Raw genomic sequence first — 16,251 nt, 5'->3', positions numbered from 1 at the left:
AAGACTCTAGGAGAGGATCTCAGAGTATGGGAGAGGTATTGCATTTCCTGGTTTGGAAGAATCCATAGTATAAAAATGAATCTCCTCCCAAAAGTGCTCTATCTATTTCAGACCTTACCAATACCCATGGTCCAGGCTGACATCCTCTCGCTCCAGTCACGAATAATGAATTTTATTTGGAATAAGAAAAGCCCGCGAATAGCATCCTAAAACGGCCAACCACAAAAGGAGGACTGGCGGTATCTTGCTTGATGGCGTATTACAAAGCAGCTCCATTAAGTCAAATTATCCAGTGGCACACAGACCCGAACCTGCGGAGATGGGTGATGTGGAGATGGGTGACACTGGAGAAAACATGCTGTGCACCAGTAGAGTTGCACAATATAATCTGGCTACCTAAAAAATTTATTATCATAGTAGGAACGCTGCTGCAGGCCATGGCAAACTCACTAACGGTGTGGGAGCTCGTTAAATTTAGATATAGTTTAACGTCCAAACACTCCCTGATGACCCCTCTGCTAAAAAGTCCGGATTTCACTCCAGGTATGCTCAGCAACAATTTATTGATTTGGACGCAGTCAGGGTACACAAGACTGAAGGATCTGGAAGGGAGAAAATGTATTAAAACATTTGAGCAATGAAAATGTATCCTCATATTCTCTGACGTCTTAGCGTGAGAATACACCTGCTGCCACTCGAGATGACTTCAACCTCCGGAGGCTTTAACCCACTCTTAAAGCACTGATGATCTGGGAAAACAAAATGGTGGACGAGCTCGGGAGAAGACAGTAATTGAGTCAGACAACCATTGAAGCTTTGTCAAAAACTGTTCTCTCGTTTATTAAAGGGTTTACAGACAGTTTATATAGCAATCTTGAGCATAGAAAAAACACAGATATGAGAACATACTTCCCCTTTTAATTCACAGTCTGTCTATCTCAGCAAAATGACAGTTAGACAGTTTATGGTCTGGGAAGGGGGCTCAATACCGAGTTTGGAGGCCGTTAAAGGAAATGTCAGTATGTTGTGTAATGCATTCTTGTGTAACTCATGCTCAATATGGCTGGGGACAAGTTCCTGTTTCTACAGGGCAAAATAAGTCTGAACAAATACAGTTCAGCTAGCGATAAGTGGGTGAGAGGTCATTTTCTCAGATCTGACTAGAAGGCACAATTACGTATGGCATATGGCATGTGGTTAGTTCCTGAGACTTAAATGTTAGTACAGAATGGTTATAGAAAAATGGTTATCTAGCAATCAAAATGGAGTCCCCCCTTATATGCACATTTTCAATCCCCCCTTTTGTCATGACAATGACAATTAACCTCTAGGATATGGGGGTCTCGTATTGGATTTGAATATTATCATAATCCATCAAAGGTATCTGGACTCTAGTGGCAGTAGGTCCAGAGCCATGTATCATATTTGGGAAACTGTGAATGGGGGCATTAACGTTCAGTGATGCATATGCGTGATCAACTGACTTACCAAAAGGCATAATCATTCTACATAAAGATAAGCACATGAATTTGCAGCATGAAAAAATAACAACTAATACTACGATTATGCTAGTGATTACTATCAGTCCCATAAGAAGTTTCCTTCCCAATTCTCCAATCCATGCACCTAACCCAAAAGTCCAATCAAACTGATCAACTCTCTCAGTGATGTCTGCAACAAGAGTTTTGATGTCAGCCACATGATTTTGCAATGACTTGGAGTGATCAGAGAGATTGAAACAACACATTCCCTGAAAATCTTGACATCCATGCTCATGTTTAAGCAAAGATAATCAATTGCGGCGCGATTTTCCAAAATTGCTTTGCGTGTATCTTGTAAATCTATCATTAGTTCTTCTAGGGCCTGGGAAGTGTGATTTAACCCCTTGGCTACAGCGCATGCCAGTTTGGCGAGAGTTCTTGCTGTATACACAGCCAATCCAGGAACTCCAACAAGGGAAGCTGCTAGACTTACAATTTCAGTAGTTGACAATAAATTTACATGTGGATTGCAATCTTCAGTAAGTGAAATAGTGGATCGTTTAACTTTGGTTTGATGTAAGCCAGGTTCTACAGAAAACATCATTATCCCTAACCTGGTGAGAGCACATGGCCCCCCTGAGATGTTTCCTGGTATGTACGTGTAGGTAGTATTACCACAAGAAAACAACCATCCAACGGGAAGTTTAACGGAGTAAAGATGACTTGGTGTGCTTACTGTGTGATTGCAACTCATAGTGTTATTGACGCTAGTACATTTGTCATCAGTTCGATTACACAATATTCTGGTCATGTTGGTGGATGCTGAGGGCGTCAATTTTACTTGTTTACATTTACCTATCTTTTCAGGATTACATGTCATTTGATAACATATGTCACCCTGTGTTATATTCTGGGTCGTAATTTGTGTCATGTTAGGCCATTTCTCACCAATACACTGGGGACAGTCATGACAATATTCATAAACAGAAAAATGCTGTCACACATCATGATGTTCTGCCAAACTATCATTATTGCTTATGCTAAATACTTTTAACAAAATCTCTACTGGTGTGGGTACTGCTATTAAACAGCTTGTGAGTATGTCAGTTGTGCTGGTCATGTCGGCTAAACAGAAATGTGACATATTCAGTACCTCAACAGCCAAATGCTTCCAAATGTTAGTTTTGACTTCCGTTAGAAATGAAGCCATGCGTTTGGAGCGTGTGTAATGTTTTCCTGGCAAATTGTGAGAGTTAAACTGGACCTGGGGTACATGGGTTTCGCTTTCATCTTGTTCTTTGGAGATGAGGGAAGAGAGTTCACCTTCTCCAGAGAAAACATAACTTTCAGGTGGACTGTGGTTAGGGCAGGTAATAGTGGTACTCGTGGTACTAGTGATACCGAGTCCATTAACGTAGATGTAGTAAAAAGCGCATGTTATTATTGTCAATATGCTCAAGAGTAGACAAACGTGTATGCATCCGAAAAGGAAATACCAAATACGGAATTTTTTAGATACCTTCAGATCAGAGCCTTTTATAACAAATTCCCAATCAGGCCAGTAAGGACAAATTTTGAGCAGCTGTGTTCTATATGTACAGCCACAAGGGGACTAACCTCTAGGATGTACAGGGAAGTGATCTGTCCGGAGAAGACTGACAAATCAAGGACTAAATTACATGAGAAAATGTGAGTCCGACTTAGGGGAGACACTAGAGGACGAGGACTGGGACAGAATCCTGCAAGCTGCAGCCAAAAGCTCAGTTTGTGCTACGTTAAAGGAGAACGTATATAAAGTCCTTATGCGTTGGTATCACACACCACTAAAACTCTCTAAATTTGTCAGGGGATACTCTCCGCTCTGCCCGAAACAGTGCGGAGAGATAGCCGACTTAAAGCACATGCTGTGGTCTTGCCCGAAAGTGGTCCCGATTTGGGGAAATATTAGAGATTGGATACAGACGATACTCAATTTGGAGATCCCCCTGGATCCGTGGTTGTTCCTAGTGGGCAGACGGATTCAGAAAATGTCAAACGCGGCACCACAAATTAATTGCACATTTTGCAACAGCCACAGGGTGCGAGATCGCAGCGGTGTGGAAGCAATCTGCATTACCAGTAATTCCCAGGTTTCGGAACCGAATTTGGCATGTTTGCCAGATGGAACAGTTGACCAGCTGGGTCAACGACACTGGCTTCAATTTTCTAAAAGTCGATGTACTGGAAAAAAAAACAGCCAGGGGGCGCTGTTGTAGATCAAATCAAAAAGGGCGCATGGGAGAAAACACAGAGACAGTATGTACTACCAAACACAATGTATTTGTACACTAATACATGTACAACATGCTTATAATTAAGACCGGATCATAATATCCAAAGAATCACAGAACACTACCAGAGGGCATGCCTCAGTAACCCAAGGCACTCGTTGAGTTCAAAGATCTTAGGAAATGGGGGCTTACGTGATGATTATCAGCCAGCCCAATGCCTTCAACGGAGCCCTCATGGGTGTGTGTGCGTGCGCAGCTTCTGGAGTCCGTCGTCACGAGCCCTCCATCGCTGCCTATGACCTCACTGCGTCGCGTGTCAGAATGACACTTCCTCAGGTGGTTGGTCTAACAGTTCCCATGGCACTAGTTCAGTACCCTTGATGGAAATAATATCAGCCTATGGGAATGGCACCTCGCAATTAGCAATCCAATCAGTGTGCTATATGACACACCTGCTAATAAAATCCTAAAACACTGACAGTACAAAACAAACATTTAAGTAATCACAAAAACACAATTATTAGTACATAGTGTTACTATCAATTTAATATAAAATGTCTATATACATATATATATATAAAGACAAAAACCATATAAAACTGCGGTAATTATAGTTTTGGCGCTGCTGTACATGCCTGTCGGTTTTCTGTGTGCAGCAAACATGTCTGCGATCATGGCCCCCCCCCCTCCCCCTCGTGCATAGAGATGCAGCCGGGTCTTCTGTTCAGCAAACAGCATAGCTGCAATCATAGCCCCCTCCCCTCCGTGCAGAGATAACGCCCCCCCTCCCCTCCGTGCAGAGATAACGCCCCCCCTCTGTGCAGAGATCTCACCTCCCCTCCCCTCCGTGCAGAGATCACGTCCCCCATCCCCTCCGTGCAGAGATAACGTCCCCCATCCCCTCTGTGCAGAGATCTCACCTCCCCTCCGTGCAGAGATCATGCCCCCCCTCCATGCAGAAATCATGCCCCCCTCCCCTCCCCGCAGAGATCATGCCCCCCCTCCCCTCTGTGCAGAGATCATGCCCCCCCTCCTCCATGAGGCGCAGAGAGTTCAGTGGAGAGCCCGGGGACAGAGGTATCCAGACAAATCGCTGTGTGAGCTGCACGTGCAGAAGGAGGTGTGTGTGTATGTATCGCTGTGTGTCTGTCTCTGTGTGTCCTTCCATTCTCTCCCTCTCCCCACCTTCCCTCCTCTCTCCCCACCTTCCCTCCTATCACTCTCCCCCCCTGTCCCTCTCCCCCTTCCCACCTATCCCACCCCTCCACCTCTCCCCCATCGCTCTATCCCCTTTTCTCTCTCTATCCCCCCTCTCCCCCCTCTCTCCCCCCAGAAAAGCATTTTGCACATTTAATAGTGTTTTTTCCCCCCAAATGTTTTTATTAAATCAAGGGTGCGTCATAGAATCGAGGAAATAGGGTAGTCAGAATTGCCGCACAATAGACAGCATAGAATTTAAAGATCAGCTGTCGCCCATAATTGCTGTGAGGGAGCTTACGAAACCGTCAAATGAATGCTGAGCATATACCTTAAAATAACTGATTACTAAGAGGCAAATAAAAAAAGCTCTATGTGACTAAGCTAACAACTAGATGACAACTATAAGGTGGAATCTATATCAGATAGACATTAAATAAAATACATCATAAAATTACACAAATAAATGAATTGCCCTAAAATATACCCCATAATTAACACATATTGAATGCATTTTAACCAGTAGAGAATGTGCATCTATGTACGAGGGGGGGGGGAAGGAGGAGGAAAGGGGAAAAGGAAGGAATGGGGGAGGGGCGGAAGGGAAAGAATGGTGGAGGGGGGAGGGATGGGGGGGAAGGAGTCCAAAGTCGCGACTGTTCGGTGTACAGAGTAGGAGTGAGAGATTGATATTTTGATCAAGAACAGAGCCGGCATCCACAGCAGAGAAGTCCGAGATCTTTCGAGATAAGATGCGATTTCTTCGGAAGCTTTTCCCACATTCAGAGCAGTTATAGGGCCTCACCCCTGTGTGGATTCTTTGGTGTGTAACAAGATGTGATTTCTGACTGAAGCGTTTCCCACATTCAGAGCAGTTATAGGTTATCACGGTGTGTGGGTTGTTTGATGTCTAACAAAATGCAATTTCCGACTGAAGCTTTCCCCACATTCAGAGCAGCTATAGGGTCCCTCCCGTGTGTGGATTGTTTGGTGTCTAACAAGATTTGATTTCCTACTGAAGCTTTCCCCACATTCAGAGCAGTTATAGGGTCTCTCCCGTGTGGATTTTTTGGTGTCTCCAAAGATGTGATTGATCATGGAAGCTTTTCCCACATTCAGAGCAGTTATAAGGCTTCACCCCTGTGTGGATTCCTTTGTGTTTAACAAGATGCGATTTATCATTGAAGCTTTCCCCACAATCAGAGCAGTTATAGGGTCTCTCCCCTGTGTGGATTGTTTGGTGTCTAACAAGATTTGATTTCCGACTGAAGTTTTTCCCACATTCATAGCAGTTATAAGGCTTCACCCCTGTGTGGATTCCTTTGTGTTTAACAAGATGCGATTTATCATTGAAGCTTTCCCCACATTCAGAGCAGTTATAGGGTCTCTCCCCTGTGTGGATTGTTTGGTGTCTAACAAGATTTGATTTCCGACTGAAGTTTTTCCCACATTCATAGCAGTTATAAGGCTTCACCCCTGTGTGGATTCCTTTGTGTTTAACAAGATGCGATTTATCATTGAAGCTTTCCCCACATTCAGAGCAGTTATAGGGTCTCTCCCCTGTGTGGATTGTTTGGTGTCTAACAAGATTTGATTTCCGACTGAAGCTTTTCCCACATTCAGAGCAGTTATAGGGTATCACCCTTGTGTGGATTGTTTGGTGTGCACCAAGATCTGATTTCTGACTGAAGCTTTTCCCACATTCATAGCAGTTATAAGGCTTCACCCCTGTGTGGCTTCTTTGGTGTCTAACAAGATACCATTTCATATTGAAGCTTTTCTCACATTCAGAGCACTTATAGGGTCTCACCCCTGTGTGGATTGTTTGATGTATAACAAGAGTTGATTTCCGACTGAAGCTTTTCCCACATTCAGAGCACTTATAGGGTCTCACCCCTGTGTGGATTGTTTGATGTATAACAAGAGTTGATTTCCGACTGAAGCTTTTCCCACATTCAGAGCAGTTATAGGGTCTCTCCCCTGTGTGGATTGTTTGGTGTGTAACAAGATCTGATTTCTGACTGAAGCTTTTCCCACATTCAGAGCAGTTATAGGGCCTCTCCCCTGTGTGGATTCTTTGATGTGTAACAAGATTTGATTTCTTATTGAAGCTTTTCCCACATTCAGAGCAGTTATAGGGTCTCGCCCCTGTGTGGATTCCTTGGTGTCTAACAAGATCTGATTTCCGACTGAAGCTTTTCCCACATTCAGAGCAGCTATAGGGTCTCTCTCCTGTGGGGATTATTTGCGGAATAACATTACCGTATGTCCCACTGTAGGGGTCCATGTCTCTGTTCTTTAAACCCGCTCCTTGTCTTGCGGTGTCTGCAAGTTTAGTAAAAGGCTGTATAGGAATGCTCTGCCGAGTTTCTGGTAATCTTGTTCCAATTCTCAGACAGACTTAAGCAATGTTGAAGTCCTTAAAACATATTCCCATTAACCCCTCATGTAATTTATGATGTTTGGGACATTTCTTACATTGCTTCTTGCTCACAGACGAGTCATGTGCTGAAGATACATCTATGGTGAGAAAATTTATTAATGTAACATTGCAATGCATCAGAGTAGATTTGGATGAGAGACATATGTTCATTGAGTTCAACCTAATAGAAATCACATTACTCCCTGTATCAATGTTCTTCATATATTGTTCTTATTAAATAACTTTTGTTGTACTCTGTGATATATTAACCCTCAAGTGGCTCAAGGGGCCAGCTAGCCATTGGCATCCAATGTGTAAGGAATCGGGGATTGTACCCTCCTTAACTGCTGCAGCACGCCCCCCGCTCTTGTTACAGAGCGCACGCGCACCCGCAGCTCTTCACTTTGTGCCCCAGAGCTTGGCTCCGCCCCCCCGGTTGCGTCGCGCGGCACGTGACGACATGCATCGCTCCCCAGCTGCGTTGCAAGTATTCCTAATTGCACACTTTTCTCCTGCAGCCTATCCTAGCCTCCGCAGAGGCCGCACCTTCGCTCCGCCTCCCATGCTATTGGTTCCTGTTTACTTTAAAAGACTTTCACTTTCACCTTGCTGAGCATAACCTGTGTAGCCTTGTGTTCCTGCGTTTGCTGTGCCTTGTGTTCCTGCGTTGGCTGTGCCTTGTGTTCCTGCGTTTGCTGTGTCTTGTGTTCCTGCGTTGGCTGTGCCTTGTGTTCCTGCGTTGGCTGTGCCTTGTGTTCCTGCGTTGGCTGTGCCTTGTGTTCCTGCGTTTGCTGTGCCTTGTGTTCCTGCGTTTGCTGTGCCTTGTGTTCCTGCGTTTGCTGTGCCTTGTGTTCCTGCGTTTGCTGTGCCTTGTGTTCCTGCGTTGGCTGTGCCTTGTGTTCCTGCGTTGGCTGTGACTTGTGTTCCTGCGTTGGCTGTGACTTGTGTTCCTGCGTTGGCTGTGACTTGTGTTCCTGCGTTGGCTGTGCCTTGTGTTCCTGCGTTTGCTGCGCCTTGTGTTCCTGCGTTTGCTGCGCCTTGTGTTCCTGCGTTTGCTGTGCCTTGTGTTCCTGCGTTTGCTGTGCCTTGTGTTCCTGCGTTCGCTGTGCCTTGTGTTCCTGCGTTCGCTGTGCCTTGTGTTCCTGCGTTCGCTGTGCCTTGTGTTCCTGCGTTCGCTGTGCCTTGTGTACCTGCGTTCGCTGTGCCTTGTGTACCTGCGTTCGCTGTGCCTTGTGTTCCTGCGTTCGCTGTGCCTTGTGTTCCTGCGTTCGCTGTGCCTTGTGTTCCTGCGTTCGCTGTGCCTTGTGTTCCTGCGTTCGCTGTGCCTTGTGTTCCTGCGTTCGCTGTGCCTTGTGTTCCTGCGTTCGCTGTGCCTTGTGTTCCTGCGTTCGCTGTGCCTTGTGTTCCTGCGTTCGCTGTGCCTTGTGTTCCTGCGTTCGCTGTGCCTTGTGTTCCTGCGTTCGCTGTGCCTTGTGTTCCTGCGTTCGTTGTGCCTTGTGTTCCTGCGTTCGCTGTGCCTTGTGTTCCTGCGTTCGCTGTGCCTTGTGTTCCTGCGTTCGCTGTGCCTTGTGTTCCTGCGTTCGCTGTGCCTTGTGTTCCTGCGTTCGCTGTGCCTTGTGTTCCTGCGTTCGCTGTGCCTTGTGTACCTGCGTTCGCTGTGCCTTGTGTACCTGCGTTCGCTGTGCCTTGTGTTCCTGCGTTTGCTGTGCCTTGTGTTCCTGCGTTTGCTGTGCCTTGTGTTTCTGCGTTCGCTGTGCCTTGTGTTCCTGCGTTGGCTGTGCCTTGTGTTCCTGCGTTGGCTGTGCCTTGTGTTTCTGCGTTCGCTGTGCCTTGTGTTCCTGCGTTCGCTGTGCCTTGTGTTCCTGCGTTTGCTGTGCCTTGTGTTCCTGCGTTCGCTGTGCCTTGTGTTCCTGCGTTCGCTGTGCCTTGTGTTCCTGCGTTGGCTGTGCCTTGTGTTCCTGCGTTTGCTGTGCCTTGTGTTCCTGCGTTCGCTGTGCCTTGTGTTCCTGCGTTTGCTGTGCCTTGTGTTCCTGCGTTTGCTGTGCCTTGTGTTCCTGCGTTTGCTGTGCCTTGTGTTCCTGCGTTTGCTGTGCCTTGTGTTCCTGCGTTGGCTGTGCCTTGTGTTCCTGCGTTCGCTGTGCCTTGTGTTCCTGCGTTCGCTGTGCCTTGTGTTCCTGCGTTCGCTGTGCCTTGTGTTCCTGCGTTTGCTGTGCCTTGTGTTCCTGCGTTCGCTGTGCCTTGTGTTCCTGCGTTCGCTGTGCCTTGTGTTCCTGCGTTTGCTGTGCCTTGTGTTCCTGCGTTCGCTGTGCCTTGTGTTCCTGCGTTTGCTGTGCCTTGTGTTCCTGCGTTTGCTGTGCCTTGTGTTCCTGCGTTTGCTGTGCCTTGTGTTCCTGCGTTTGCTGTGCCTTGTGTTCTTGCGCCTTGTTGCTGTCTCTCTGTTGCTTTCTTGTGTTCCGACCAGGCTTGATTATAGGACCCCCTCTGGATAAAGACCCCGGTTTGACTATTGGACCTGCTCTGGATAACAACCCCGGCTTTCCTCAGACTACCTGCACCTCTCCATCCCCGATCATTGCTTACGGACACTACCAATCTCCCCTGACCGCGGCACAACGGACTCAGACCATCCCACTGGCTCCGCCCCCGGACTCTGGCAAGAATCTGAACTAAACCGATCTCTCCAATCCAGACCCAGCTACGCTGACAACCCACCCTCCAGGCGTACCCCCGCTGCAGTGGGTGCGCAGTTTCATACTTTACCACCTCAGTACCGGGGCCCGGTCTTGTTCGTGGTGAGCGCAAGCGTTATACAATGAGTATCTGACCATTGGCATCCCATGACTATCTGACCACTAATGTCCACAAAGGGGTAAATATACAGCTTACAGTAGACTAACTGGGCTGATTAACTAAAATAGGGACCGACGTTCCTGCCGTAATGTCACATCATTTTTCCTTATTTTTGCAACACGGGAATTAAAACTGTTTAACAAAAAGTGCCCTAAATAATGGTGCAAAAAAAAAAATCTTCAAAAGAAATTGTAAGAAAAAATATAAATAATACACTTCCCAAGCGTATTGCTGCAGCAAAGGTTATTCCCACCTTTCTCCTAGGGCAGGGATATCCAAACACTGTAATTCCAGCGCACAGCAAACAGAGAGTCGGGTCAATAACATTAAAAAATCATTTATTTAACCCGCATTATAAAAACGGAGGGTGCAACCTTTCACGGATGAGCCACTTTATGGCTCACTGTCCTGCCGGTAGCTGCGGGGGGCCCGGCCGGCGCTGGTCGGGCCTCTTGTCGCCGCCGAGAATCTCCCCAGCTGCTGGCCTGCCTCCTGAACTGTCCCACGCCTGTCTGTGATGTCGCTGCGCCTGTCTGTGATGTCACCGCGCGCCGGAAGTTGCAATACACGCCAGCATCAGAGAGGCCCGGCGTGGGCTTATTGTGTGTGTGTGTGTGTGTGTGTGTGTGTGTGTGTGTGTGTGTGTGTGTGTGTGTGTGTATGTATCTATATCTATCTAAAATGGCAGCAGGGATATTGCGATGGGGCTAAGCTCTCCTTCAGGCTGGGAGGTGGTCACATATGCCGCTGTACTGGAAGAGCCGTTATTCTGGGTACTGCCAGCGCAGGCTCGCGGTCACAATGTTATCAAAAATAGCCGAGCTGATCGAATAATAATCCAGCGCTATAGAAAATCACATGGCTAGGATTATCCCTATCTGCCTGAACCCGTCATGAGAGGAGTGGGGGAATATGGGGAGGAGTGGGTCAGGGATGCCGTATTAGACTATATGTCTTCCCGCTGCAGCAGTCAGACTCACTACACTGACGATAGGGTAGGTACCTATTGAGACTATGGAAAGTGGGCAGAAATATCTATATGGATAGAGGTGAATATATTAGTGAAAAGGGACTGAAGAGGTGCTATTCAGTCACGGTACCGGATAGGGATGGCAAATTGTTCCGCAAACCCGATCCAGCCCACTACTACTAAATCTTACTAAATCCTATTTACAGAGCAGGAGCTGTGCTGCAATGGTTATGGGTTCTCCTGTTTGGGAGCGCCCTGTTAAATGTGCTATGGGTTATGCACGGGTATGTGTTGTTATGCACTTTACCGTTAGCACTTTATTGTTCTGTTATACATTTGTTGGTGGTTTGCACATTTATTTACGTCATACGGGGTCGATGAGGAGTTTCACCAGGGGGAGTGTGTAGCCTTTTGCCCCATGCTATGTATTCCCGGCCCCAACATTATAAGTCCTGGTAAGGAGCAGGCGGTGTTAGGGTTAAATTCCTCTGACACGGGCCAGCATGTGAGTCTCCCTACTGGGATGTTATTTTGTTGCGGTTTCCAGGTGCTACTCTGGAATCCATTGGAGCATGTGGAAGGGGGGGGTGGGCTTACTTCAGCAGTGCTGCCCAGTTACTGGGGCTTAGGAGTGGGACCCTCCCCTGGTATAATAGATGGATCCCTTTCACATTTTGTTGGGTTCTCCCAATGTATCCGGCTCCTTAGGGAGTAGCATGGTTCTACCTTAAATGGAAGCAGAGGCGCCGCGCTCGTGCTGTCACGCGTTGTCAGGCAGAATAAGCCCCTTGCTGCTGGATGTGTGAGGTACTCCCAGTCACTCCTGTGTAGGAACGCCCTAAGGCAAACCTACCCCGCAACGGAAAATACAGATGCACCCAGCGCACCGGGGGTTAATAAAGAAATATGCCACACCATGCGTGTTCAGGGGTATTGTGTACAATAATAACACTATACAGCCAAAAGGGGATTATTTAATCCCCAATAATATAAATGGGGCTCAAAAGAGATAACAAACTATAAGTAAAAAGTGTAACACAATATTTAGTGATACATAAAAAAATACACACTAATAAAATATGTGTAAGGGAAATTACCACTAATGGCACAACCACTGAACAAGTACAGATAGATGTAATAAAAAAAACTACCGTGAGCGCAGACACACAACTAAACAATAACGCATTTGTGAACACACACACACAAACCGGACGGAAGATCAGCTGTTGATCGGTGCAGGCTGGACTGTTACACCAGCACAGGTCACAGCAGTCCTGATTTTCAATATTTCCGGTCACTATCTTGGCATCTCCAGTGTGGCTTATCTGTTTGTTTTGTTTGTGTGTTCACAACTGCGTTTTTGTTTAGTTGTGTGTCTGTGCTCACGGTAGTTCTTTTAATCCATCTAGCTGTACTTGTTCAGTGGTTGTGCCATTAGTGGTAATTATTACACATATTTTATTAGTGTGTATTTTATGTATCAATAAATATTGTGTTACACTTTTTACTCTTTTTGAGCCTCATTTATATTATTGGGGATTATATAATCCCCTTAACGCTGTATAGTTTAATGGTTCTACCTTACCCCATCAGGGGGGGAGGGGTAAGACTAGCTTAGGGGCCTCCAGCTCCAGGGAGTCTGGTCCATGGAAATGATCCTGTGAGCAGAGCTCGGTCCATTTAAGGAGATGCAAGCGGCGAGGGGTATTACATTGGAAGAACTAAGCTATATCTATGTACACACACACACACACACACACGTGTCAGCATATCACTGTGCAGAGGACATTGTTTATTCAGTTCTTCTCCCTTAACCAGCTTCCTCACTAGTAGTTTGGTTCCAGTTCTTATATTTCTCATTATGTGCTTTTAAATGTCTGTTACATTGTATATATAAATGTGCGCTAGCGTCCTTTGTTGCCATGGTAACACGCATGATACACCTGTGGTCCCATGGCAACGACGCTCGTTATGAGGGGCAGACCTTGCCGTGACACGTGATGTCACAACCCGGAAGCGCCGGCAATCAGACACGCGAGGTCCTCCCGGCTAATTTGAGACTTCCACACACCTGGAACGGGGTCTGCTTAATGGCGTTTTTGGCGCAGAGTGGGTGGGGGCGAATGTCAGTGTTACATAAATGTCTGTCTGTTATATTTGTGTAACACTGAGGGGCGATCAGACGGAAGGGCTGCCGCCCGGAAACGTTATTTGTTCCTTTCCGGCGTGCGCGCGCGGCACTTATAATTGGCTGTGGTAAGCCCGCCGTTCTATACTAGGGACGCGGCCCAGCAGTGAGCGTGGAGCCGGACGATCGGGGGAAACACTCTGAAAAGTATGTTTTCGTGCTGCAGCCCGTTGCGCGTCACACACTATTACCCAATCAGTGTGAGGCTAAAATTTCATTGTCACCAAAATTAAGCTTTCAATGCCTCTCTCTTTCAGCTACAAAAGGTGTGTGTGTGTGTGTGTGTGTGTGTGTGTGTGTGTGTGTGTGTGTGTGTGTGTGTGTGTGTGTGTGAGTGTGTGAGTGTGTGTGTGTGTGTGAGTGTGTGAGTGTGTGTGTGTGTGTGTGTATGTATACATATATGTGGAGTTGAACGGGGACAACTCACTGGTGCAGTTTTCCTAGATTTTGCAAAGGCTTTTGATACTGTTGATCATGTTATCCTGCTTAACAAACTCCAGAGCTCTGGAATAGGGAAGCATGCTTTAAACTGGTTTCAGTCCTACCTATCAGGTAGATCCCAACATGTGTCCATCTCAGGCTCTAACTCCAACCCCCTGGATATCACCTGTGGTGTCCCGCAAGGCTCTGTTCTGGGGCCCCTACTCTTCTCAGTGTTCATCAATGACCTTCCTACAGCTTGTAAGGAAGCCTCAATACACATGTATTAAGATGACACAATCCTATATGCACACAGCCATAGCCTCTCCGAGCTTCAACACATACTTCAATCTGACTTTGAGACTCGAAAACTGGATTTCCCAAAACAAACTGTTTTTAAACACTGACAAGACTGTAACAATGGTATTTGGGACAGAGAATACATTTTTAAAGCTTCCAGTGACTGAGCTCCAGATCAGAACCAACGCTAACACCACCCTAACCCCTGTCACTAGTTTTAAATACCTGGGCATATGGTTTGACTCCCACTTAACATTCGGGATGCACATTGATACCCTGACAACCAAGACCTATGCTAAACTAGGGGTACTTTACAGGAACAAATCCTCCCTAAGCCTGGCCAGAAAGCGCATCGCACAGCATTGCACGTCACCGCGTGGGGATGTCTCCAGCAGGAGCATCCCACCATAGTCTCTGAACGTAGGTGGTCTGATCCCAGACCCCAGGTTACGCGTTACCGCGTGGGGAGGTCTCCAGCAGGAGCGTCCCACCATAGTCTCTGAACGTAGGTGGTCTGAACCCAGACCCCAGGTTACGTGTAACCGCGTGGCGCAGACACTGTATCCCCGATACTGCACAACACAGGGAAAAGGGTCCCTAACTATGGGCTTCCCTATACAGCTGCAGGTGCCTACTGTGAGCCGGGGACTAACTGGGGCCTGCAGGGGAAAGCTGGCCTAGTCCCAGGGCTACTGGCACCTGGGACCCTACCTCCCTCTTCTGTACCCTGCTCACAACTGCCCTCACTGTTATCACTGTTCTAAATGCAGAAGCCCTATTGTCTAACTCACATGTGGTCTGCAACCCCTGAGGCTGCTGGGACGTGTAGTTCCCAGCGATTCAATGGGTGTACAGTAATGGCCGCCGCTGGCATTATACTGCGCATGCACCAGGTGTTCAAAGATGGCCGCCACAACTGTAGATACTATCTACGCATGCGTGTGCACAAACAAAATGGCGACGCCCTCGGCGAAGCACCGGCGACCCGTTCGCCAGCTCACAATCTCCCTGCAGCAACCACAGAGACGTCCCACTCACGCAGCCCGGAGATAAGAGGGGGACCTACCTACATACTGTACGCACACACAAATATATACATATATACACATATCTGTGTGTGTGTATATCCTGAGTAATGCGCTATTATGTATACACTGATAATTAAGGTACTGCAGTCTGCGTGCCACGGTCTGTTCCCCAGCGCACCGCGCTGCCACTATGACTTTCTGGGGGCGCACAGCGCCAACAGGAATATCCCCCCGGCCTCTAACCCCGTCTCTGTCACCGGGTGTTTTATTTAGTGTTCAATAAAAAGATATCGCAGAACATGAACGTATTAAATAAAAGTGTAAGCACTAAAAGGCAGATTTGGGCGCCTGTGTTTCCCTGGAAAGTAACTGCGCATGTTTAAGGGCCTCTGCGCAGGGGAGGATTTATTAATGACGTGTTCTGCTGCCCCCGAGCCTCCTTATGGGAGCCAATACATATATGGAGAAGAGAAAAGGTGCATGATGTCATGGCCACGCCTACCCGTGTCATAGCCACGCCCATCTGTCACTCACAGCACTGAACTCTATACACACACAGTGTGCTTCACGTGCACGAGCATTCGCACGCGCAAAACAAGCCTTAGGCTGCGGCCACGCTAGCGCTGACCGCGCTCATGCTTCAGAGAGGTGACGTCACCAGCTCCCCAGGCATGAGCGCCGGGTGTCCTGGCTATTTCGCACGCGCGCGCGGGGGGCGCTGCGGGCAAGTTGAGCATTTACTTAGGCTGCGTCCATAGCTCGGGAAGCCGTGCTGAGCCGTGCGGACGCGCCGCGCTGAGCCCCGGCATCCTCCATGAGGATGTCTTGAGAGGAGGCTCACGCGAGCGTCCGCAGGCGTGCCGATGAGTTGGATATTTCAGCCGACAGCCAAAGCTGTTTTTCAGAGCGCTGTCAGCTGAAAACATCCAATCAGCGTGAAGCAGGGTCAACGTCACGGCGCCGTGACGTCTGTGCGTCGCGGGCGATTGGCCCAGCGACGTCACTGCCCTGCCTCCATCAGCCTCCCCCCGCCTCCCGATCGCGCCCTCTGTCTCAGCGTCAGCGCGCCTCAGCACTGCTCCCCCTCTATGGACGTGGCCTTAGGCTGCGGCCACGCTGGTGCTG

General features: G+C 47.8%; 2 protein-coding genes across 2 annotated transcripts in view; both read right to left on the bottom strand.

Annotated features, from left to right (window-relative positions):
- Positions 1-16,251, bottom strand: part of LOC142468142 (uncharacterized) — a 493,482-nt gene that overhangs the window by 255,799 nt on the left and 221,432 nt on the right. The window lies entirely within an intron of this gene.
- LOC142468058 (uncharacterized) lies at positions 5,080-7,569 on the bottom strand. The gene is given in 3 exon segments (XM_075574150.1): positions 5,080-5,839; positions 5,842-6,005; positions 6,007-7,569. Coding segments are annotated over 3 exon segments (1,830 nt in total). The 5' UTR covers positions 7,236-7,569; the 3' UTR covers positions 5,080-5,402.

This window comes from Ascaphus truei, chromosome 1 (assembly GCF_040206685.1).
Source record: "Ascaphus truei isolate aAscTru1 chromosome 1, aAscTru1.hap1, whole genome shotgun sequence".
In the NCBI taxonomy this organism is placed as follows: Eukaryota; Metazoa; Chordata; class Amphibia; order Anura; family Ascaphidae; genus Ascaphus; species Ascaphus truei.
The sequence above is the reverse complement of the archived record's forward strand: the minus strand, read 5'-3'. Positions and strand labels throughout refer to the sequence as shown.